Below are 25,632 nucleotides of genomic sequence, written 5' to 3' on the forward strand. Positions count from 1 at the left end.
TTACAATTATCCCAATATTATTTTTAATTTGTGCGTATTGTTGAGGAAACTATAGTGTTTGTTTGTTAAGTGTTTGGAATAAATAGAATTGGTTAGAGTTAGACTAAAATTGTAAACTGTATTAGGTAGTAGAAATATGTTGTAAGCTAAATGTTAAATGTAATTTGAATAAACTATGGCAAAAATGGGTGGCGGGCGAAAATCAACTGTGGCAGTAAAAGTAGGCAAACCGGTAGCATAATGGGTGGTGCTGCTACCAAGGATAGGAAACATGGAGTAACGATTAAGGAACAATGTGAAGGCATGGACTGGAGGGCATTTTAAGACTTGAGCTGATCGCCATGATCACTTTCAATTCGGCGTTCGTGTGAGACACAAGTGAGTTTTAGTTAAAAGTGGCTTTTTGTAAGAAGTTCAGTGAACGAGTATAGTGCTTGAGTCCAGCCTAAGTTCATTCAGGTATGCCACATTAAATGGTCTCTGTGATACCAGTGCCTTTATTCCGGATCATTCCAACAGGACCTTTTGAACTACCATTTTGGTACTGTCACGGAATCGCCCCTCACAGTCCACACGATTCGGCCTAGATCGGTTCACCGGTCTACGCCTAACAGTAAAAGACCAGGCTCTCTGGTCATACTCACCGACCGTGAGAGAGCTCCTCGGGCTAACAGCCCTAATCATCAAAGAGGACCCTTCTCGGCGTGGCCAATACGGTCTCGTCCGTGGCCCGTCGATCGTGCCAAAGAAGGAAGACGCCGTAGCCAAGTCTAGGACACGAAAGTGGCCTAAAATCCGTGGATTCGTCATTCCACTAAGCTATCCAAACTCCAAGATCCGCCATTCTGAAACCTACCGGACCATAAGGACCGACACCGTCATCCGCCATTGCCGTCAGCAGCCGTCAGCGAGCGCTCGCCAGCACACCGGTACGTACCCAACGATTTTCATCAACCACAACCCGCCATAGCCCAAATAAACCAATTAGAACCAACTTAGTAACTTTCAATAAATTTGCCTTTATATCTCCATACACACACTCTGTCATAGCCCAAAGAAATACTATAGTTTCTGCACCCGTTGTTCCGCGTAGCCCCTCCGAATTACCCAGTAGCATGCCGACCCTGTAGACCCAGCTCTAGGGGTCTCATGCTACTGAGCTAGTTATCCGGGAGTCTTGGTTTAGCCACTGGGTCGATTGAGCAGTTTGTAAGCCTCAGTTAGTCTCAATCCCCTGAAACCTGCAACCTCTATGGACCAATCCTCCAAGCCCATGGAACGGCACCTTCAGCTCTTAAAAGTCCATTTGAGTCCCATGAAACCCTTTCGAAACCCCCTGAAACCCCTTGAAACCCTTCCCATTTATTGCTAATTTCGATATCCACTTTACGGTAGTTGTTAGACTGGTCACGTTAATGCAATCTTCTTCTTCTTCTTTTTTCTGGTCAACTAGCATCGTTCGGCGCCAGTTCAGGCCAAACATGTCTAAAGGTCCAATCTGCAGAAGAGAGGCTCTCTTTGGTTTCCCTCTCTTTCGTTAATATCTCAGCTGTTTCTTTGTATTATGATTGTCTCCTTGCATTGAAAGATGGTCAAAACAATCGTCTTTTGATTTGTACCGTAAACTGGGGTCAAATTGATCTTCGGGTCGAAACTGATCAAACGTTTTTTCGTTACAAAAAGAATATTTTTAATAGTTTCATTTTGAGTATCGTGCTGTTGAAATGTGATACTTAATGTTATTTGTGAGGACACTATTCAAAACATGGTTTATCTACTTGAAAAACGACTGATCAATTTCAACCCGGAGATCAATTTGACCCCGGTTTACGGTACTGAAAAAATAGTTGAAAAGTGGTACCATTATATTGCAATAATTGAAAGAGAAATTGAACAAAGAGAGCCTCTCAAATGCAGATTGGATCTATTGAAATGTTTGGCCTGAGTTGTGTTTTACGTCGGCTGGGTCTAGGACCTAAGCCCTAAGTTCCGACGCCCAAGGGAGACAGCCACCACACTTGGGGACCCTACATATCGAACCCATCAACACATGGGCTGGAACCTACGGCTTTACTTCTTATCCGAGGGAAGTCGTGATCACGGATTTTATGTCTCAGAAAATCCCGTTGACGTCGACGGGAATTGAACCCCGACCGACTGGGGTGAGAAGTAACCACGCTTACCACTACACCACCGACGCCGACTAATACATTATGTCAGAAGTCATCACAAGGGTACCTAAGATATGACGCCGATGACGGTGGTTTGTTGTTGCTTTTCAGCATACTTTGATTTGGCCATTTTGTTTTCAATGATAACATGATTTTTATGGCTTCTGTAGGACTTCGACAGCTACGGTAGATCTCAGCGAATACCGCAGAGTGGAAAATTTTCAAAAATTTCGCAATAAAGCCCACATGACATCCTCTATTGTTCTGGAGTTCCACCAGAAATTTGAATTCATTAAGGAACTCATTCTGGATTTTTTCCAAGAGATCCTCTTTAAATTGAGATGTTCCTGCTTAAATTCCTACAGGAGTTCATTCAAGGCTTTCTTTAGTATTTTCTACGCCCCTATGGTAATTCTTTCAAGATTGTATTCTGAAACCTCACCAGAAATAATTTTTCAAGAGTCTGTTCAGGGGTTCCTTCAAAAATTTGTCCTAGGATTCCTTCAAAAATGTTTATAGGGTTTCAGCAGGAATTTCTTCTGTGTTTCATCCACGTAATCCCTCTGGGACTCGCCCAATGATTTCTAAATGGAGTTCTTTCTCTGATTTTGTTTCGGTTTCCATGCAAGCGTTCTAAGAGTTTCTGTTGGATTTTTTTTGCTTAAAATCGTCTTTGGCATTTCTCCAGGACTAAAGGATATACTGAGTTTTCTCTCATAGCGCCTTGTGGGAAGTTTCGTGGACTTCCAAGCAATGATCTAAGGTTTCCTTCTGGAAAGTTCAGTTTCTTCTGGAAATCCTCTAGGAGTGCTTTTTCCAAAACCTGCAGCATTTTTTTTCCTACTAATCTTTCAGCAATTCTTCTAGAAGCCTTCTTAGTATTTCTTATACAAATCTTCCAGTAGCTATATTTGGGAATTCTCCAAAAGCTCTTTCAGGAGTTCCTAAAGAACCCCTTGATTTGAATTCCCGCACTTAACTCCTGTAGAAATCCCTAAAGCAGCGCCAGAAAGATTTCCTTGGGAAATCCCCAAAAAATCACAAAATGGAATATGGTAGTTATATCTTGGAAAAATCCCTAGCAGAAATCCAAGAAATTCAAGAAATTCCTGGCGAAATTCAGCACCTCTAGGGAAGTTGGCAGTTTGCATTCTGGGATGGTATTCCTAGATACACTTTCTGCAGGAATCCCCAAAAGGAAAGTCCAGGAGGGACCCCCCAAGAAGGAATCCCTGAAGGAATCTCGTATGTGTGCACCTCCAGCACTTTTGAACAAAAACCGTATCAGGTTACTGCAAGATTCTTCTTCTCTGTTACATTTGGTGAAAGTCAAATATCATTTTTTTATCGATGTAATTGATGTTGTTTAATATGTTGAAATTGCAAAATATGCGTCATCTTTCCTGAGATACCTCCTATAATTTTCTAGAGTTTTATGCTGGGATTCCTTCTAGGATTCATCCATTAATATTGGTACGATTCTTCTAGGAATTTTATCTGGATTTCCCTTCAAAATTTATTTCAGAAATTCCTCCAAGAATTGCTGCTAAATTCGTCAATGAATTGTTCCAGAACTTTTTTCAGACATTTCTCAAGATTCTTTTCAGGAATTTTCGTGAAGATTTCTTCTAAGAACTGCTCCGGGAATTTCTCTAGGAATGTGTACTGGAATTGTTCCATGAACTTATGCCAGAATATCCCCAGAAGTTTTTCCTGGGGTTCCTCATGAAATTCCTACTATCATTTCTATAAGAATTCGTTTTGAGAATTCTTTAGTAACTTTTTCTGAGATTACTATAGTCATTTCTGCTCTTATTCCTCCAAAGAATACCCAAAGATTCCGCCAGGAACTCTATAAGATATTTATTTTGAGTATTTCTCCCATGTAACATTTCTTAGTCAAATAGCCTAGTGGTCTGTCAAAATGACCTGAGAAGTGTCAAACATATTCATGGCTAGCTTTGTTGGTGTATTGAAGAATTATTGAAACAGTCTAATAATTATGTGTTTTATTTCTTTCTAGGTAAACGGTCGAATGTTTGATGGAAAGCAGAAGCAGTGATACTTCAATGCAAATAAAAAGTGACTGAGGTAATGTTAAAATTTTAAAAACAGTCATATAGAAATATGACAAAGCTATTATTATATGTAAAAGCTTTTCAACACTAACATTTATGAATATTATCGTGTAAAACTATTACTGTAACATCAGTACTCCACAAAGTTTTAAAAATTTGCGTTCCGGAATAGATAACAATCAGTGTTATTATTTCTGGTATGTTATTGTCCTCACCTGAACTGATATCCGTCACCGTAAATGATTAATTTGACACATATTCTGCGAGAAGGCTACTCGGATCTAACCCATCGACGCCGACGAGTGAAACTATTTTCCGTGTCATTTTCCGACCCAACCGTGACCGTCGACCGGTCGGTGGTGGTTCAGTGGTACCTACATAGGCAACTAATAGTTGCCCTCACATCAAGATTTCCCCAACCCAACTCCAGCGATCCAGCATGGTCGTCGTCGGTTGAGAGCTAGGCTAATTGCGCCCGACACGAACCATGAAAATTTGATTATTTATTTATGTATTCACAAGAGTATGCACACTTCGCTCTCCAACTGACTGTACGTACAGTGTACATACATAGCGCTCTGATCTGACTGCAGTGTACGATGGCTTGCAATGACCAGAAGTTCGGTGTTGGCAGTTACATTGTGGTGTTTCGATAATAATAATAACAGCAGCATAATGGCACAAGTGCAGCACCTGGTTAAAATCACTCAGTACAAAGCCATTAGCTGGTCGGAGCTGCCGGTAGTAGGCCATGGAATTCGCCATGGCGAGTAGTGAAGATGTTCAATTTCACACTTGCATATCTACGTTCGGAGTGCTCATAGCAAGCCCTGACTTTGTCATGTAGCTATGCGGTGTTATATCGAACGGTGTTCCGTAGCCTGCTTTGACTAATGAACCGAACGTGACGTGGAACAACTAATCGAATAGTAGTTGATACACTGTACACTATATTTCTTCATATTTTGTAACTTCTCCATCATAACGCTTACGCATTTATTTTCAATGCTGTCATGCTGAAACAGCTCTTTACGAAATTTGGTTAAAATTTACGTTCTTAGTGTAACGTCCCTACTGGGACAAAGACGGCTCCTCAGCTAAGTGTTCTATGAGCACTTCCACAGTTATTAACTGAGCGCTTTCTTTGCCAATGACCATTTTGAATCTGTACATCGCGTTCCTGGTACGAAGTAGACCTGTGCGCCACCGTGCCACGCTGCCACCGCCGACACTCTACAGAGGACTTACTAAGAGTTTCTGAAGAAATTCAAATGGAATTTCAGAGTGTCCATTGAAATACGAATTCTATGATTTTTTTTTCATTAGATTTCATTCATTGTTTATCATTTACATACATCTCTCCAGAAGTTTTTTCAGAGATTCTTTCAGAAAGATTCAGTGATGCCCCCAGGATATTTTGTTATTGATCCAGGATTGTTTTTTTTTTCAGAAGATCTCTCAGGAAGATCTCGACAGGAGTCAAGGGCGTAGCCAGCTTTTTGGTCTGGGGGGGGGGGGGCAAGCACCCTTAGTAAAAATGTACCTACTAGCTTTTATAACTAAACGCAACACGATGAAATTGAATATAATAACATTATATTCTTAAAGCTTTATTCAACCCTTAACACTGTTATATTTTGTACAATACGTTAACAAAAACTCGCCTGATCTACACAAATCAACGTGGTGCTGGTAGCTATGGCCAATTTCTGGAAGCTTAAGGATTTTTATTTACTCGTGCAATATTTTGCTCTTATTTTTTTGTCGATGTCTACACAACATTCATTAGAAATTATAGCTGAACTGTTTTGGAAATTACGAACTCTTTTGAGGATAAACCTAGAATTTCCTGGTTCCTGTATGCTTCCATTTATCTTACAATACTATTTGATGGAGAAATTCCTCCAGAATTTTTTAAATTTTTGAATTCCAGAAGGAATTCCTGTAAGAATTTCAAAAAACAAACCTGTACGAATTGCTGGATACATTATGGGAGAGATACCTAGTGAAATTTCTGAAGAGATCCCATGAGGAAATCCTCTATAAATTTCTGGAGATTCCTTGGAGGAAATTCTTGAGAAATTCCTGGAGGAATTCTGGACGGAATCCCTAGTACAATTTCATAAGAAATGTCTTTAAAAATTCCTATAGGGAATCGCGCCACTTGGGCGGTGGCTTCTATATTCGTCTATTTTCCACTAGAGCTCAGTCAAATTTGAACCAATTGACACAACTTTTGGAATGTGGTGAGATAGGTATAGTATCTACCCGTGTACAACATTTCAAGTCAAGTGGTTCAAAATTGACCGAGTTATAGTGGAAAACAGACGAATATAGAAGCCACCGCCCAAGTGGCACGATACCCTATGAAATCTTAGAGAAATTTGTGAAGGAATCCTTGGAGGAATACCTGTAGAAACTTCTGAGCCAATGCCTGGAAGAATTCCTGGAGAATTTCCTTGAGCAACTTTTTGGGTGAATTCTTGGAATCTCCAGGAGAATTCTGGGAGAAATTCCTGAAGATATCTCCAGAGGAACTCTGGGAGGAATTGCTGGGAGAAATTTCTGAAAAAAAAAATCCCTTGAGAAATTCCAGGAGGATTTCGTGAAAGAACACTTGGAGGAATTTCTGGAGGATTCCCTGTTGGAATCTCTGGAAATATCTTTCGAAAAATTCGTGGAGAAATCCCTGAAGTAATTGCTGGAGAAATCTCTGGAGGAATATCTGGAGGAGTCCCTGAAAATTTCCTCAAACTATTCCTGGAGAATTTCTTGAAAGAATCTCTGAAGAAATCCCAAGAGGATTTCCAGGAGAAATTCCTGGACGAATTGCTGGCATAATTCCTGAAGGATGCCTGGAATATTCAGGAAGAAATTCATGGGGTATTTCCTGGAGGTATTCCGGAAGAAATTTCTTGAAAGAATTACTGGATGAATATCTTGAAGAATCTCCAGAAGAATTCTGAGAGATTTCTGTTTCTATTTCTGTTATTTTTCTATTTTTGAAAGAATACCTTGAGAGATTCCTTGAGGAATTTCTAGTTAAATTGCAAGTGGAGTTCCTGGAGAAATTCTCGAAGGAATTCCTGAAGGAATCCCAGGGGGTTTCCTTGAAGAAATTTGTGGGGAAATCCCTGGTGGAATACCTGGAGGAATCCCTGAAAAATTCCTGAAGGAATTCCTGGAGAATATTCTTGAAGAATTTCTGAAGAAATCTCTAGAGGATTTCCTGGAAGAATCTTTGGAGAAACTTATGGAGCATTTCCTGAAGAGATTTTTCATGGAGAAATCTCTGGAGGAACCCCTTCAGGAGGGAAACCCCTGGAGAAATATCTGGAGGAATCAGGAAGCAATTCCTGATAAAATCTCGGGAGAAATTCCTGGAGAAATACCTAGAGGAATTGCTGACAAAATTTCTGAAAGATGTCCAGGAGCAATTTCTGGGGTAGTTCCTGGTGAAATTACTGGGGTTATTCCTGGATAAAATCCTGGAGGAATTACTAGAGGTATTTCTTTGGGCATTTCTGGAGGAATCTCTAAGAGAAATTATCGGAATAATTACAGGATGAATTTCTAGAGAAATTCTGGGAGAGTTCTATTTCTATTCTATTATTTTCCTGTTTCTGAATTCCTGGAGGAATTTCTAGCGGAATTTCTGGAGGAATTCTTGGATAAATCCTTGAAAGAATGCATGAAGGAATCTCTGGAGGAATCCTAGTAGTATACTGCCCATAACCGCATATTTGTAACATTTGCACATTTTGCTGGTAGAGTAAGGTGGGGCAAAAGTTCGACCCTAGTTGAAAATTCAACTTTTTTCAAAAAATCTAAGCAGATTAAGATAAATGAATACCGTGTGTTGATTCTACCATCCATGAGCTAAAATTTTGCTGAACAAAGTTACGCCAAATGTCTTATCAATTTTGAGTTACAACACCTTTTGTATGTGTGTGTCTTATTCGAAATTTTGCCCCACCACTGGGGCAAAAGTTCGAATCTAGTGTTTGTGAAATTTCGCTAACCGTAGCACCGTAGCACACTATTTTGACACTTTTGTAATAGGAATATCTGAAACCACTTAATATTTGATGTTGGAACTGGAATACACTTTAAAGTTCGATCTGGATTTTACCCAAATCAGGGTTAAATTTAATACACAAAAAAATAGTAATTTTCCGCCAAATCCAGATAAAACAACATTTTTCTTCAACTTTGATCGAATTTTCTCACTAATTCCATCATTCTTAGAGATAATATGTACTTTTTGCACAATTTTAGGTTTTTACCTAAAGTTGCCACATGACTCGAACTTTTGCCCCACAATTCGAACTTTTGCCCCACTATGTGTAAAATGTGATTTCCAAATCTTTTTTGCAAAAAGTTATACATGTTAAAGCATCTTCAAAATATACCTAGTTACGCCCCAAAACAAAATATCGAATTTGTTTTCATTACAATTCCATTTCATGCGTTGGAAGGACCATGGCATGTTACAATTTTTTGATCAAAAACTAACATTTTGTCATAACTTTTCGAAATATTGATCAATTTTCATAATTTTTGGAGTGAAACACTGTTTTTCCAAATGGCTTCGAACAACCTTGACACCCGAAAGAAATAATTTGAATTGAGCTCAAAAACTTCAAAAGAAACTTTTGCCCCACTCGAACTTTTGCCCCACTTTACTCTATAGAGTTAATATCGGGGATCTTCATCAAATCACAAGTACTTTTGACTACCTGAATAAAAAAACCAAGTTTGTTCTAGGATTTATGAAAAAAATACCAAGTCATTTTGTCTCATTGACCAATGTAACCGCATAACAGTCACACTGGAAAAATATACTGACTTTGAAGCGTGCCATCAGTCAGGTCCGATTTAATTTCAGACAATTCATCTAGCATATAAGATGTGCCGTAGCAAATTTTATTGCGAAACGATTGATTACGAATTTATGAGAAATTTTTAAAATTTAGGTCCAATTTCATACTATTAAAAGTTGAATCTTTGGGCTCCATTTTCTCCAATGCCTACTTTTGTCGAATGTTACTCTTATGCGATTAGGGGCAGTATAGGGTGTCCCAGAAAGTATGGGCACAACTTTGTATAACGAAAATACAATCATTTTCTTAACAAACAACAATTTTATATTTTTGTATTTTTATTCAAAGTATTTCCATTGATTCCTGTAAAGAGTATATAGGGTGGGGCGGGGCAAGATGGGTCGCATAAGGATGGATCACCATAACTTTGTAAATACAAATCGTATTGGTTTGTATTAGTCCGCTACTCTTTGATACACTAGTTAGCTATGCTAAAAGTCGATAAAAAGTTCATTAAATACAAAATATGATGTTAAACGAGCAGTTTTAAAAAGTGATCGATTTTGCACCGTGGAAAAAGTGCAGGGCAAGATGGGCCACTGTTTGGGCTCGGCCGTGAGCCCAAAGAATCATAGGTGGACGATGGACTGGCGGAACGGGTACAGGGACCAATTCCGGGGAAGGGAAACCAGGAACAACACACTTCTGCTACTAAATAACTAAACGTTTATTCTAACGATTCATTAATTGGTGGCTTCGGTCTTGATGGGTTGGTGTCCAAGATGGTAATGGCGATCTCTGGCTTGGTTGTACCCTTTTATATGCCAAGGAGCTCATCTGTCGCGTAGCGGTTGCTAACGCCGTTGTTGATCCGGGTTGTCGTTATTTCAAAGGTAACTGCGATGGTACGATCATCTTCGGGAAGCGCTAGGCGCGAACATTCTGCCCCCGTTGGAATTATATTTCAACTTTGGTAAAAGGATCTTCGACATTGCAATTATTCAAGGGCGGTCACAATCGGAAGGAAATCGTTTGAGCTCTGGAACTGCTTGGGCATGGCTGGACATCCGAGATGTTGTTGAATCGGCTTTGGATTCTTCCAAGTCGGAATGTACTGAACAGTCTTCTGCGATTGCTTCGTAGGAACCAGCAACGGCCCATCCAAACTGCGTTTCGTAAAAGGTGGGCAAATGATCAGCCAGCTTGATTTGGCCTTGCTTTAAAATGTTGAAAAAGTGTTCGGCTCCAATCAGCATTTCCAATTCTCGTGAACGGTTGAATGTTTCATCGGCTAACTCGAGGCCGGTGGGAATACGCCAGGAATCCACGTTGACATTCATGGACGGAATAGTACCAGTTATCTTAGGTGTGACGAGGCAATCGATGTTAGCAGTAAAATCGTTATAGTTGGATGCTAATCTCACTGCCACTTCATGACGTATATGGGATCTAAAACCTGCTACGCCGACTACAGGAACATTGGCTGAACATTTAGGTAGGTTTAGTTTCTTCACTACAGACTGCGACAAAAGATTGACCTGCGATCCGGAATCCAATAACGCTCGAACCTGGTGAGCTTGACCGTCTTCGGAGTGGAGAGTGACGATTGCTGTCATCAGGAAAACCTGCTTGTTCGGCAAGCAAGGCATGCTGGAAAGGGACGCATCTACTGGCCGCTTCGTTACCGCTGGTACTGGATACTCTTCAGTTACTTTGGAAGTTTTACTTGGTCTATCCTCAGATTTTTTCCGCCGCTCAAAATGAATGAGAGTGTGATGCCGTTTGGAACATTTTCTACAAAACTTATCGCTACGACATGCTGCACTGTGATGGCCCTTTCGTAGGCAGTTAAAACACAAATTAGACGTTTTCAGCTTGTCGTACCGCTGCTTAACAGTCATCTTCTGAAAGATTGGACATCTGAAGTTTGGATGTTGGCCGGAACAAAGGTCGCACGTATATTCTGAAAACACTGTTGCAGCGTACGATGACTTGTAGAAGTCAGCTTTGAATGAAGGTTTCTTCGAATCCGGCAACTTACGGGTTGAAGTAGGAGTTGAATTTTCGCACCGCTCCAAAATCACGCATCGTTGCTTCAGGAAGTGAATCATTTGTTCATACTCTGGAAGCTCGGACTGGTTAATGGAAGCTTCCCAAAGTTCACGGGTCTGGTCGTCCAACACACGCGTCAATAAGGTCACAACGAACATCTGGGACATTCCGGAGAGCCGTTGATCCAGCTTGATTAAATTGTCGACGTGACGGGAACATTCATCCACCAGACTGCGCAAATCCTTCGACGATTTTTTGGAAATCTTCTGCATATTCAAGAGGCCAAGGATGTGAGACTCGATGATCAACCGCTGGTTACCAAACCGTTCTTCAAGGATCTCCCATGCTCTTGCGTAGTCGTTGCTTTGTAGAGTTTCTATGTCGATGACACCTTCAGCATCACCCTTCAACGAGTTCTCCAAATGATACAACTTTATCGCATCGGAATCGTTGGATCGCTGCATCATGTCCTGGAACATTGCCTTGAAGCGTGGCCATGCTTCATAACGTCCATCAAACGTCGGTAGGGGTGTACGGTAGGAATGGGTGTTGACAATAACTGGTTGACTTGATGGTTGATTTGCTGCAGATGACGTTGATGGCACAGGGTTTGATAATACGGCTCTGTTCTCTTTCTCCAAATCTCCTATCATCGATTCTACCTTGACCAAGGTTTCGTTGTAGAGATCTTCAAATTCGATATATTTCTCCTCCTGGACTTGTACGTTTTCTTCTTCTACGGAGGCGGTGATGGTGTTATGGACGTCATTGTATTCGGTATAGATGACTTGCAAATTTTTCGAATAAACTCGGAGAAGGGGAAGCGGCAGTCTCCTATGTTCGTCTTCAGCGGTGTACAGGGTATTGGAGATCCGCGTCACCTTCGCCTTTATCTGGCCTCGTTTCATGGTCAATAGCTTGACATCTTCCGGATTTTCCGTTCTCCGGGGTGGGGTACGGCATAATGACATCTTAATACGAAATATCCGTCCGATGAAGGCGACACGCGATTGGAAGGAAGATCTTCACGGATGTCGCGACCAGGAATACCAACTTGACGGAATCCAATTACGGTTTTTTGCGCTGTCGAAGCCACGCAAAACGCTTTCTTCCTTAGCAGCAGCACTCCAGTCCAGATCCGGTTCGAAGGACCAATGTTTGGGCTCGGCCGTGAGCCCAAAGAATCATAGGTGGACGATGGACTGGCGGAACGGGTACAGGGACCAATTCCGGGGAAGGGAAACCAGGAACAACACACTTCTGCTACTAAATAACTAAACGTTTATTCTAACGATTCATTAATTGGTGGCTTCGGTCTTGATGGGTTGGTGTCCAAGATGGTAATGGCGATCTCTGGCTTGGTTGTACCCTTTTATATGCCAAGGAGCTCATCTGTCGCGTAGCGGTTGCTAACGCCGTTGTTGATCCGGGTTGTCGTTATTTCAAAGGTAACTGCGATGGTACGATCATCTTCGGGAAGCGCTAGGCGCGAACAGCCACCTTTTAAGTAATTCACATTTTCTCAACGAAAAACGTCAAAATATAAGATTTGTTCCGCATTCATATATGCTCCATATCCATACTGAATAAACAAGAGCTACTGGTAAACATTTTATAGATTTATTTGGAATATAAAAAACTTTACGATTCGAGTGGTCCTCAGGCGTCTTGAAAATCGATGTTTTCACTAAAAAAATATCATAATTTTATGTTATAATTTTGAGTGTTCTTTCCGCTTGATTGAAGTCATTTATGAGATGGTCTTGTAATAAATAATAAATAACTTTTGAATGCTCCAAAAATACGTTCAAAATTGAAGGTGACCCATCTTGCCCCGCGGCCGTTTATATGGAGATTATATGGAATGTATCGCATAAGAAAAATGGCTAAAAACCATTTTATTTTTTATTTCCAATGAGAGTGAATAATTTTTCAATCAATGCCCCAAACTTTTGTATATTCATGCTGGTCATCTAACAAAATTATTAATCTAAACAAAACATGAGTAATGCGCCCAAAAATGGCACTGGCCCATCTTGCCCCGTGACCCATCTTGCCCCGCCCCACCCTACATTAAAAAGGGGTTTTGTATGCAGAATATTGAAAATGAAAAAACATCTTCGATAACTTCTGCACAAACTACTTTTTTACGGTTTTGCCTAAAACCCTAATTCGAAACATTTTTTTCGATTATTTATGGCATGATATATTCGAAAACATGATTCCTTAGATGGTTGATGATTTTTTTTATAAGAAACAATGTTCTGCCTGTGCGTATGGGTACTTCAAAATTTTGAGAAATCTGAAAAAATCACCTTTTCCATTTCTGGATAAGACATGCCCACAGACATTCGAATTTTAAAGGATGTTTGAACGAGAATTAAAATAATTCAATCTACTGTTTATAAAGCTGGAGCATTTATATAGCTTATAGGGAAATTGTAGCTTTCTGCATGCTGTGATATTAATTCAGAAGCTTGTTTTCAACTATTCGAAAATTGGGTTTTCAAAAATATCGATTTTGGTGTTTAAATTCATTTTTGAGGTTCAAAAGTATATGTTTACAATTCAAACTAAGGATTGTATAATAGATACGCTTGTAGAAATACACGGATATATTTCTTGAAAATTTTATTGAGCTTAATTTCATGTGTAAAAAACAATTTGTTGAACGATGCCATTGAAAAATATAGCAATTTGTGCAGAAGCTTTGAAAGTTCTTTTAGGGAATGTTCTGCCGCATTCAAACGAAGTGTAAAATGCATATTCTAATGATTGGCGTTTGATGTTAATACATTGAAGTAGGATATGTGTGAAAATAAAGTTTGTTTGTGCATCCATTCCCAAATGGCAGAGCTGCAAAGTTGTGCCCATACTTTCTGGGACACCCTATAGTTTGTAAAGAAGTCCCTGGGGGAATCCCTGAAAAATTACTGATGGTATTCCTCCAGGAATTTCCTGAAAGAATTTATGAAGAAATCCCTAGAGGATTTCCAGGCAGAATCTTCTGGAGGATTTCCTGGAGGAGACCCTGAAATATTCCTGGGAGTATTCCTGGAGAATTTCCTGGAAGAATTTCTGAGAAAATCTCCAGAAGAATTTCTGGAAAAATTCCTGGAGAAATTGTTGACATTATTTCTGAAGGATGTCCAGGAGCAATTCCTGGATCAATTCCTAGAGAAATTTCTGGAGCAATTCCTGATGAAATTCTTGGGGTAATTCCAGAAGAATATCCTGGAATAGTTCTTGGAGATATTCCTGGATAAAATCTTGGAGGAATTGCTGGAGGTTCTTCTTCGGGAATTGCTGGCGGAATCCGCGAGGGAATCTCTGGAGGAATTCTTTCAACAACTTCTGGATGAATTTCTGGGGGAATCTATGGAGAAGCTCTGGGAGAAATTTCTGAAAAGAATCCCCTGAGAAATTCACGGAGGGATTTCAAGAGAAATCTCTGGAGGAATTCCTGGAGAAATCTCTGGAAAAATCCCTGAAAAAGTTCCTGGACGAGTTTTAGCGGAATTCTTAGAGAAATATCTGTAGCGATTCCTGGAGGGTAAACTGGAAGATTTCTTGGTGGAATTTCCGGAAAAATTCCAGAAGGTATTCCTAGAAAAAAACCCTGGAAGAATTTCTGCAGCAATCCCTAATTTATGATGGTGTTCCTTGATTAATTCCAGGTGTAATTCCTGGAGGAATCCCTGAAAAATTATTGAAGGTATTCCTGGAGAATATTCTTGAAGAATTTCTGAAGAAATCCCTAGGGGATTTCCAGGAAGAATCCTTGGAGAAACTTCTGCAAGATTTCCTGGAGGAATCTTCAAAGAAGTTTCTGAAGAGATTCCATGGAGAAATCTCTGGAGGAATCCCTTAAGCAATTCATGATGGAATCTCATGAGAAATTCCCGGAGAAATACCTAGAGGAATTGTTGACATAATTTCTGTAAGATGTCTAGGAGCAATTCCTAGAGAAATTTCTGGGAGAATTCCTAGATAAGTTCCTGGAGAAATTCCTGGAGAAATTCCTAGAAGTATTCCTTTGGGAATTTCTGGATGAATCTCTAGAAGAATTTTTGGAAGAATTGCTGGATGAATTTCTAGAGAATTCTGGGAAATTTCTATTTTTATTCTATTATTTTTCTATTTCTGAAAAAATCCCTTGAGAAAACCCCGGAGGAATTTCTAGCGGAATTTCTGGAGGAATTCTTGGATAAATCCTCGAAGGAATTCCTTAAGAAATCTTTGAAGAAATCCTAGAAGTAGTTTGTAAAGAAATTCCTGGGGGAATCCCTGAAAAAATGCTGATGGTATTCCTCCAGGAATTTTCTGTAAGAATTTATGAAGAAATCCCTAGAGGATTTCCAAAAATAATCTTCAGAGGAACTTCTGGGGGGTTTCCTGGAGGAATCTTCGGAGGATTTCCTGGAGGAATCCCTGAAAAATTTACTGGATGAATGTCTGAAAAAATTTCCAGAAGAATTGCTGGAAAAAATCCTGGAGAAATTGTTGACATAACTTCTGAAGGATGTCCAGGAGCAATTCCTGGATCGATTCCTAGAGAAATTTCTGGAGCAATTCCTGATGAAATTCTTTGAGTAATTCCTGGAGAATTTCCTGGAATAGTTCTCGGAGAAATTCCTAAATAAAATCCTGGAGGAATTGCTGAAGGTTATCCTGTGGGAATTGCTGGCGGAATCCTTGAAGGAATTCTAGGAGGAATCACTGTAGTAATTCCTTCAACAATTTGTGGATGAATTTCTGGGGGAATCTCTAGAGGAGCTCTGGGAGAAATTTCTGAAAAAATCGCCGGAGAAACTCCCGGAGGAATTTCTGAAGAAATCCCTGGAAAAATCACTAGAAAAGTTCCTGGAGGAGATTTTAGTGCAAATCCTGGAGGAATGCCTGTAGCAATTCCTGGAGGGAATACTGGAAGATTTCTTGGCGGAATTTCTGGAAAAAATCCAGAAGGTATTCCTAGAAAAAATCCTGGAAGAATTTCTGAAGGAATTCCTGGAGTAATTCCTAGAGGAATTCCTGAAGAAATTCGTGAATGAATCTCTTAGGGAATTCGTATATGAATACCAGAAATAATTCCTCAAGAAATTGCAGATGAAGTTCTTGAACAAATTCAGGAGGAATCCTTGAAAGAGTTTCTGAAGAAACTCCAGAAGGAAACCCTGAAGAAATTTCAAGCGGAATTACTAAGGGAATCCCTAAGTAGTTCCTGGGAGAAAGTACTGAATCAATTCCTAGAAAAGTTCCTTAAACAATACAATGAGGAATTGCTGGAGGAACCCTAAAAAGAGTTCGTGGGAGAATCTTTGGAGGATGTTTAAAATAAGTTGTTTCAGAAGGAATCACGGAAGGAAGTCCCGAGTTAAGCCCTGCAGAAATTCTCGGAGGAATCCCTGGGAGACGGAGGAATCTCTAGAAATACTCCTGGAGGAATCTCTATTAGAATTCCTCGAGGAATTTCTGGAGAAATATCTATACGCATTTCAATTCCCAGAGGATCCCTGGAATAATTCTTAGAGGAATCTCTGAAGAAATTCATGGAGAATTCCCAGTAAAAATTTCTGAAGAAATTGCAGAGGGAATCCTTGGAGAAATCCTGAAGGAATACTAATAAGAGTTCGTGGAATAACGCCTTGGGAAATCACTGTAGCAGATCCTGAAAAAACCCCAGGAAAAATCCTGGGGAATTCCTAAATAGTTCCTGGAGGAAGTATTGGATTATATTTTGGAGAACTTCTGAAGGAATTCTTAAAAGTGTTCCTGGGGGAACCCTTGGAGGATTTTTTAAAATAATTCCTGGAGTTGTTTCTGAAATAAACACAGAAGATATTCCCGGTCGAATTCTTGGAGGAATGCTTGAAGGAAAATCTGGAGGAATCCCGGAAGCAATCCCATGATGAATTCCTTAGGAAATCCCAGGAAAGCTTTCTTAACAAATTACTGGAAGAATTTCTGTAGGAAAAAAAATGAAGGCGTCCAAGTCTGCAATATTTTTTGGACGAATTATTGTTGGAATTTTAGAATAGAGAATGTTTTGTACAATGATTTAAGGTACTCCTGGAAATTTCTGGAGGAACTATCGAGAAAAGCACTGGAACAATCACTGAAGGAACTTCTAAAGATATCCCAGGAGAAATTCCCGGAGGAATGCCTGGTGAAACCCATACAGGAATTCTCGGAAAACTCTCTGGAGCAATCCATGCTAGAATCACTGAAGGAAGCTATGGAAAACTCCTGAAGGAATTCATCGATGTATCCTTGCAGAAGTATTTGTAAAAAAAACTGAAGGAAACGTTGGGGACATTCTTAAAGCATTTCTTGGAACGAACCCTAAAAAAACTATCTGAAAGAATTCACAAAAGAGAAACTCCTGGATATGTTCCTTGAGGAATTTCTGAAACAATTATTGGAAAAGTTCCTGAATCACTGCCTAAAATAATTTCTGGAGATGTCCTTGAACGAATTTGTAAAGAAATCCCAGGTATTATTATCTTAGCATGACGTTTGTTTGAATTGAATACAAGTGAAAATTCGTGTAGCAATAGCATATAACTGCACTCTATAGCAGCATATAATTCTACAAAGTCCTTGTTTTTCCCTACCGGAAACTTGCCATGTTGTTTTTGTGTGCCATGAATAAACATCTCAAAATTTAACCATTCATCCAAGCTTGTTATTTGGTTAAATTCTATGATAAGATTGAAGTGGATCTCTTGGAGAAATACTTGGCGAAATTTCCTGTGATTCTCAAAAAAAAAAAAGGTTGGATAATTGTGGATAAAAACCTCAATTATTAGAATAGTCTAGAGGATAGTTTTTTTTTTAAATATTTTTTCTGGAACACTTGAATTATTGACAATCTTTGAGTTGGCTCGAATTAAAAAAAAATCTGTCGGCCAGGGGGGGGGGGCCACGGCCCCCCCTGCCCCCCTCTGGCTACGCCCTTGACAGGAGTACCTTCAGGGGAAACTCCAGGAACTCCTTTAGAGGAGGGTCTGAGAGTTTATTCAGGGAATCCTTCTGATGTTCCTTCAGGAATTCCTACAAAAGTTTCTTTAGGAACTAGTCCAGGAGTTTCCTCAGAGATTCCTCCAGGACATCGTTCACCAATTCCTCTAGAATTCTAACAAGGGATTTCTCCTGACGTTTTGTAGGGATCGCTCAAGGAGATCCTTCAGGGATCACTCCGGGAGATTCATCAAGGGTTCCTGCAGGAAGCATCCCTCCTGAAATTCCTTCGGAGATTCTTCTTGGAATTACTTCTGGATGTCTCATGAAAATGTTTCAGAGATTCTTTCAGGAGTTCTTTCAAGGATTGCTCCAGAAGTTCCTTCAATGATCTCTTAAGGAGATCGGTACCGGCTTCAGGAGGGATGTCTCCAGGTGTTCAATAGTAATTCCTTCAGAAGATTATTTAAACAGGAGTTCGCTCAGGTAGCCTTCCAGAAGTCCCTTCAGAGATTCTTTCAGGAGGATTCATAAATGCCTCCTGGAGATCCATCAGGAATTCCTTAAGAAGTTTCTTCAGGAACTCCTGCAGGAGGTCTTTTGAAATTAGTCTAGGGGTTCCTTGAGAGATTCCTCCAGGAGTTTCAGGGATTCTTGCAGATGTTTCTTCAGTGCTCCCTCCTGAATTTCTTCAGGGATTCCTACAAAGGTCCCTTCAAACATCTCCCCAGGAGTTCCTTCAGAGAGTCTTATAGGAGGATCCAAGGATACCTCCAGGAGAATTCAGGGATTCCCCCAGAAGTTTATTCAGGGATTCCTATAAGAGTTCCTTGTAAGATTCCATGAGGATATCCTTAGTTTCGTTTGGGATTCTATTAGTTCTTCCAGGATCGCTCCTGGGCATACGCGCCAACTTGTGACGTAGTTGGGGGGGCGAAGCCTCTCAAAATCAATGAAATTCGGAAAATATCGACGCAATTTATATTGTTTAGGCATATTCACGTGAAAACTAGTGCATTGAGCGGGAAAAAGTTGAATATTGTCCAATTTTGGAGAGCTTCGCCCCCCCAACTACGTCACAAGTTGGCGCCTATGCTCCTGGGGTTCTTTCAGATTGTAGATTAAAATTGAGAATATCCCAGGAGGACTCACGGATGCCTCCTTGAGTTACATCAGAGATCTCTCTCTCCAGAATCTCATTCAGGAATTCCTACAGGAGGACTTTCAGGGAATCTTTCAGGAGTTCCTTCAATAAATTCCTTAGGATTTTTACCACGAATATCACCCGGATATTCTTGAGGAATCTTTCATGGGGTTTCTACAAGAATTCCTCCAGAAGGAAATTCTATAGTAGATACCTCCTGCATTCTTTAGTAGATACCTTCTGCATATCATTCCCCCTACCCGGAACGATTCCCTTCGATGGATTCCGCTAAAAATCCTACGAGGATTCCGCTTGGAAATCCTCCGGAGATTCCTACTAGAATTCCTTCGGGAATTTCCCCTGGAATTCCTGCGGGGATTTCTCCTGTAATCTCTTCGGGGATTTTTCCTGGACTTCTTTCAGGGGTTCCCCTGGACTTCCTTCGAGGATTCCTCCTGGAATTCCTTCGGTAATTCTTCCTGGAATTTCTTCGGAGATTTCTCCTGTAGTTCGTTCGGGAATTTCTCCTGGAATTCTTTTGGGGATTCATCTGGGAATGCCTTTGAGGATTCTTCCCTAGATTTTCTTTCGGAGTTTCCTCCTAGACTTCCTTTGAAGATTGCTCCTGAAATTCTTTCGAGGATTCCTCCTGATATTCCGGTGGAGATTCCTTCTGGTATTACCTCGAAGATTCCTCCTGGAATTTCTTTGATGGTTTCTCTTAGAATTCCTTCGAAGATTCCTTCTGGATTTCCTTCAGAGATTCTTCATGGAATTTTTATATGACTGCAAGAAACTCTTTCAGGGAGTTTTTCTGGAGTTCCGTCAGGTATTCCTTCGGGACTTCCTTCAGGGAATCCTCCTAGATTTCCTTGGGGGATTCCTCCTTGAATTCTTTCGGATATTCCTTGTGGAATTTCTTCGGCAATCATTCCTGAAAATTATACGGGATTTCCTTCGGAGTTTCCTCTTGGAATTCTTTTATTGATTTCTCCTCCAATATCTTCGGAGATTTATCCTGGTATTATCCATGAAATTCCTCCAGGAATTTCTCATGGAATTCCTTCAGGGATTCCTCCTAGAAATCCTACGAGGCTTCTTTCTGGAGTTTCTTCAATGAATTTCTTCGATAATTTCTTCTAGAAGTCTTTCGGGGATTCCCCTGGAATCTCTTCGGTAATTCCCCCTAGAATTTCTTAAAGAACTACTTCAGAGATGCCTTCTCGATATTTTTCGTTAATTCCTCCTAGAAATCCTAGAAATCCTAGAAAATCCTTTTTTCTCTTGATTTTTTTTGGGATTCCTGCTGGAATTGCTTAGTGGATTATAGCTGGAATTCCTTTGGGATTCGTGCTAGAGTTCTTTCGGAATTTTCTTTTGGAACTCCTAGAATTATTTCAGTAGTTCCTCATCGAATTCCTACGAGGATTACTCCAGGAACTCCTTCGGGGATTCCTCCCAAAATTCTTCCTCATGGAATTCCTTCGCGGATTCTTCCTGAATATTTTTCGATGGTTCTTCCTAGATATTTTTGGGGATTTCTTCTCGGATTCCTCCTGGACTTCCTTCATGAATTCCTCCTTAAATTCTTTCGGTAGTTGGTGATTCCTCTTGAAATGCCATCAGAAATTCATCTAGGATTCCTCCTGGAATTCCTTCGAGATTTCCATATCGAATTTCTTCGGAGCAGTCCAATTGAAATTTAGAACTAAGCAACAAACTTGATCAAAATCGCCTAACACTTTGTATGGATGAAGCAATAAAAATGCAGGTTTTTGTTGAATAACTGGAAATTCTATGGATATTTTTCAACAGTTTTTTTGTGCAAATGTTATCTCTCTGTTTTCAAAGACTTGGATAGTTTTTATTATTAGTTCTGTGAGATATTGCCTATTGCTAGTTTTTGCCGTTTCAATGCACGTTAATATTTTAGTCCTTCATCGGTAATTTCTCACAGAATTCCTTCGAAAATTCTTCCTGGAATTTAGAGCTTATTCCTAGAGTTCCTTTGAAGATTCCTTCTTGAATTTCTTCGGAGATTCCTCCTAGACTTCCTTCGAAGATTCCTTCTGGAATCTTCCTGGAATTCCTTCGGAGATTCTTCCTAGACTTCTTTCTGGACTTCCTTCGAAGATTCCTCCTCCAATTTCTTCGAAGATTCCTCCTAGCATTCCTTCGGGATTTTCTCTTGGAATACCTTTGGTGATTCCTCTTTAAATTTCCTCCGAGATTCTTCCTGGAATTCCTTCTGGGATTTCTCCTGATCCGTCGTAGATTCCTTCTGGAATTCCTTTGGTGATTCCTCTTCGAGTTTCCTCGAAGATTGCTCCTGGAATTTCTTCGGTAATCCCTCACGGAATTCCTTCGGCAATTCTCCTAGAATTCTCTCAGGAATTTCTCCTGTAATTCCTTTAATAATTTCTCCTGGGTGTTTTTCGTTGATTCCTCCTAGAAATCCTTAGAGAGGATTCCTTCTTGAATTCCGTCGGGGATTCCTCCTGTATTTCCTTTGTGGATTCCTGCTGTAATTCCCTTTGGATTCCTGCTTGAATACATTTGGATAATCCTCCTGGAATTCCTTTTGGCATTCTTCATGGACTTCCTTCTGAAATTCGTCGAAAATTCCAATTAGGGATTTCTTCAGCAGTTTCTGCAAGGATCTCTCTAAGGGTGATTCTTGTACCACCAGAGATTCCTGTAGAAGTTCCTTCAGGGTTTCAAACGGCATTTTCTATACGGAAATTCTTTAGTGTAAATAATGCGACCTTTTTATCAAATTTGATAGCTTTTGAAGGTTCTAAGGAAGCAAAATAAAAACTGCAGTAAAATTGATATTTTATTGCCCAAAATTTACAATGGAGTAATGCAACAAGCACTACAAAGGATACGGGTAATGTTACAATAGGTCTAATCACTGGTCGCAGTGATGGACCCGAACAGAAATAATAAAAAGGTAATCAACTATTACGTTTATGTCATCAAAAGTAATGAAAAAGCTCAGACTACAAATTATAGAGCGTAATGACAACTATTCTTTGATTTTGCCAATGTTGACATTATGGCCAAATTTTGGCTGCGCTGATTCACGTCGCCGCCGCCGAGCAAAATTTAGTCGGCGCACAGATCTAGTACGCAGAGATGCCAGATTATTTTATCAAAAATCTGTATCAATACAGATTTTTCTGTATCGCCGTATTTGAGGGTATAACAGACACCGGGAATCTTAGATTTTAATAGAAACATTAAAAACGTACTACTTTTTGACCGTTTTAAAATTTTTAATAGTATAAATTTTTATTTAACATTTGTAAAAATCTTCATATTTTCATAAATTCTTGAAAATTTAAGCATCAATTCATTAAATTTTCATTAATTTTATTCAAAATAACTTCAAATGTTATGCTTTTTGGAGAAATCTGTATCACATTTTAAAATTCTCTTTTTCTCTATACTCTGTATCTTGTCTGTATGGAAGGTCAAACATCTGTATAATAGTACGAGATACTCTATACCCAAGGACTTTTATATTACGAAAAGTTCTTGGACCAACCAAGATTTGAACCCGTCAAATATGACCATTTTCTCACGTGAAACATGTGTTTGCCCTATGCTGGTCATCCTCCTTGGACAGAAGCTCCACGCCCGTCGGAAAAGTAAAACAAATATTTCCCAACGCCCTTTGTCTGCTGCCATGCCATCGGAATCGCGTGGCGGAGAAACATGGTTTCTGACATTGAAAACCGACTCGCCAGTAGCACATAGCAAAGTCGGTAGCTTTGCGCAGTCAGTTGACCATGACGAAGCACTCCGTCGTCGCCCGCCGTGGTCTTAACATCGCGTCACCGAAGGTACTTAACTACCAACTACCTACCAACTCGGAATCATGTGAAACGAGTGAAAATCGTGCGCCAAATCTGCACAAGCAGCAGTAGCAGCAGCAGCATACCTAAGTTGGCGTGGAGTCGGCGAAGCATTTGGCCATGATCTAGTAGCCCAGCGCCTAGGTTAAAGACCGGCAAACATGGGGCAGGCTAAGTAGCTTGGACGGACGACGACTTCGATGCGTGCGCCGCCAGTCAGCGCCGGCTTTGATCGGTGACGTGGTTTGCTTGCACCGAATTCCGGTTAGTTCGTAGGCCCCTGCGATCAATCGATTACTGTGTGTAAATCACGTGTACGTACAACATAGTTCGATTTAGTTCGATGTGAAAATTGAATTAAGGGATAGTTTCCTAGTTGATTCGAGACTTACCTTTCTTTCAGTATTTCTCCCTAAATTTCATACGAAATTCTTCCTTAGAGTTCTTGTCGGGTACCGGAGATTTCTTGATAGAAATCTTGATAGATACTCAAGATTTCTGTAGGTAAAGAACTCCTGCACTTGGAGGCATGAATCTCGGGAAAAGTTTCGGAAGAAATCTCATTCGAAACCCACGAAAGCATTTGACAGAAATGTGAATGTTGAAACGCAAATACAAATTCCATATGTACCGCATATGAGAGCCCTTCCTACCAATCGAAGCAACCCCGGTTTCGATTTAATCAAGTTACCTTCGGTAACCTCTGTTGATCATCAGATCACTCGAATCATGGGTTGGTTACACGCATCACGCATGCATTGTCATCATCTTGTCTGTCTTCTGTCGGCATCGATCATCACATCGCGTCCGTCGTTTCCTACACGACACTGACACCACCGATCAAAGCAACCAAAAGCGTGAACACCGGTCGTCAAACAGTCTCTTCTATTAGCTCGCTTGGATGTTGTTTGTTGACGTTGAGGTTGGATATTGTTGGTTCCCGATCGGATCGAGAGGGGCGTAAAATAAATTGCGGAGCGATGTGATGGGTGTAGGCTGTAGGTACAATGTGGCGTGGTGGACGGATATCCACCACATGTGAATGATGACGGGCCACGAATGGGAATTGATGACACTGATTATAGACTGCGTTTATGTAAATACAGCGTCGCCATACGCGCGTCCCGGTTTCCCATGCTCCTGCAGCAGTTGGGCATAATCGCCCTCATCGAACGCAAGCGAACCGGTGTAAATGATTGGGTGCTTTGGTTTTTGTATATTAACAAGAATTGTGGAGACCGGCGAAACCGATACAATGGTTGCCTTTCCAAATTATGAGTTGTGAGCGATTGGGGAGCAATCAGGTTGTAGTTGGATTCGATTACGGGAGTACTACATATTGTAAGTATTGAATTCAGTGAGTACAGTAAGAAGTAGAAACAATCAGGCACACATTGGTCCAGATTTGAAAATACCTGGCGAAAATTGCCAAATCATTAGTCTGCTAGTTTTGGCCTAAATGAATGAATTGGGAAATGATTTAGCTTTCAATTTCGGTTTCAAGAGATGTTATCATGTCATGGTCATGGAATGATCAATCTCTCGGAACATGATTTCGATATTTTAACAATGCTGTCTTTCTTCCGGAAGGCATTCCTCCACAAGTATCTTCTGAGATTCCTCCAGGAATTCCTTCATAACAAGTTCCTTCTGGAATTCATCTAGGGTATCCCATACCGCTGGAATTTGATGATATTTTTTCGAGGAAAAAGTTTCTGATCCCTGAAATTTCTTCAGGAATTCCTTCTCGGATTAACCCAGAAGTTTCTTTCTAAATTTCTGCTGCAATTCTTTCAGGAATTCCGCCAAGAATCAGAATTCTTTAAGAAAATTATTCTAAGAATCGGAGTTGCTTTTAGGAGCCCTGCAAGAGTTGCTTTTGGGAATCTTCCAGAAGATCCTCCTGAAAATTATCCAGAAGTTCCTTCTGGGAGCCCTCCTGGCGATTCTAATAGAAACATTCCTTGAGTTATTTCTGGGAATCCTTCAGAAGTTTCTCCAGGAAATCCTCAAATTTCAGCAAAAACTTTTTCAAGAAATACTGCAAAAGTTGCTCGCTGGAAATCTTTAGGATTAATGAGATTGTATTAGGAGTTTCTTCTAAAAATCTTTCAGGAGTTCGATCGAATTCCTGGCTATCAAACTAAAATCCTATTCCCTAAAGAAACTTACTCCTAACAGACTGAACTTATGAATCCCCTAAACGAAGAATCCCATCTGAAGATGATCATGAACCTGGGCTTGTTAGGGGAATATCTGTAAGTAAAAAGAATATCGTGTTATGTACTGTTCCTTTGAATTCCACTAAGAGTTTGCATCCTTTGACAGATACGTTTTTCGACCTCAACTGTAAAGTGCCCCACACAATGCATACGTTTGCGTGTGCGTGACAGTAGTTTGACACATTTCCCATGGGAAACCTGTCAAAAAACGCAAACCTCGACGGAACGGACGCTATGTGTTCCAGGCTTAAGGCCTCAGTGTCTTGTACTTGACTCGACTCGAGTCGAGTATCTGTCAAAGGATGCAAATTCTTAGTGGAAT

General features: G+C 40.2%; 2 protein-coding genes across 11 annotated transcripts in view; one reads left to right on the top strand and one right to left on the bottom strand.

Annotated features, from left to right (window-relative positions):
• The window catches only part of LOC109425837 (putative polypeptide N-acetylgalactosaminyltransferase 9), a 278,116-nt gene that overhangs the window by 175,938 nt on the left and 76,546 nt on the right, over nucleotides 1-25,632 (top strand). Inside the window, exon 2 of one of the 10 annotated variants that reach the window (XM_062856755.1) lies at nucleotides 4,195-4,262. The exons of the other annotated variants lie outside the window; for them this stretch is intronic. The gene's annotated coding sequence lies outside the window, so the exon portion shown is untranslated. The remainder of the gene's footprint in view (nucleotides 1-4,194; nucleotides 4,263-25,632) is intronic. 10 annotated transcript variants of the gene reach the window in all.
• Nucleotides 10,074-12,095, bottom strand: LOC134291082 (uncharacterized). Its single transcript, XM_062858366.1, has one exon. The coding sequence runs from the start codon at nucleotides 12,093-12,095 to the stop codon at nucleotides 10,074-10,076; it is 2,022 nt and encodes a 673-aa protein (XP_062714350.1).

The sequence above is a fragment of the Aedes albopictus genome, chromosome 3 (genome assembly GCF_035046485.1).
Source record: "Aedes albopictus strain Foshan chromosome 3, AalbF5, whole genome shotgun sequence".
NCBI classification, from domain to species: domain Eukaryota; kingdom Metazoa; phylum Arthropoda; class Insecta; order Diptera; family Culicidae; genus Aedes; species Aedes albopictus.

What these genes read in the sequence shown, in the direction of transcription:
- LOC134291082 (XM_062858366.1), bottom strand. Translation starts at nt 12,095, where the DNA reads ATGTCATTATGCCGTACCCCACCCCGGAGAACGGAAAATCCGGAAGAT.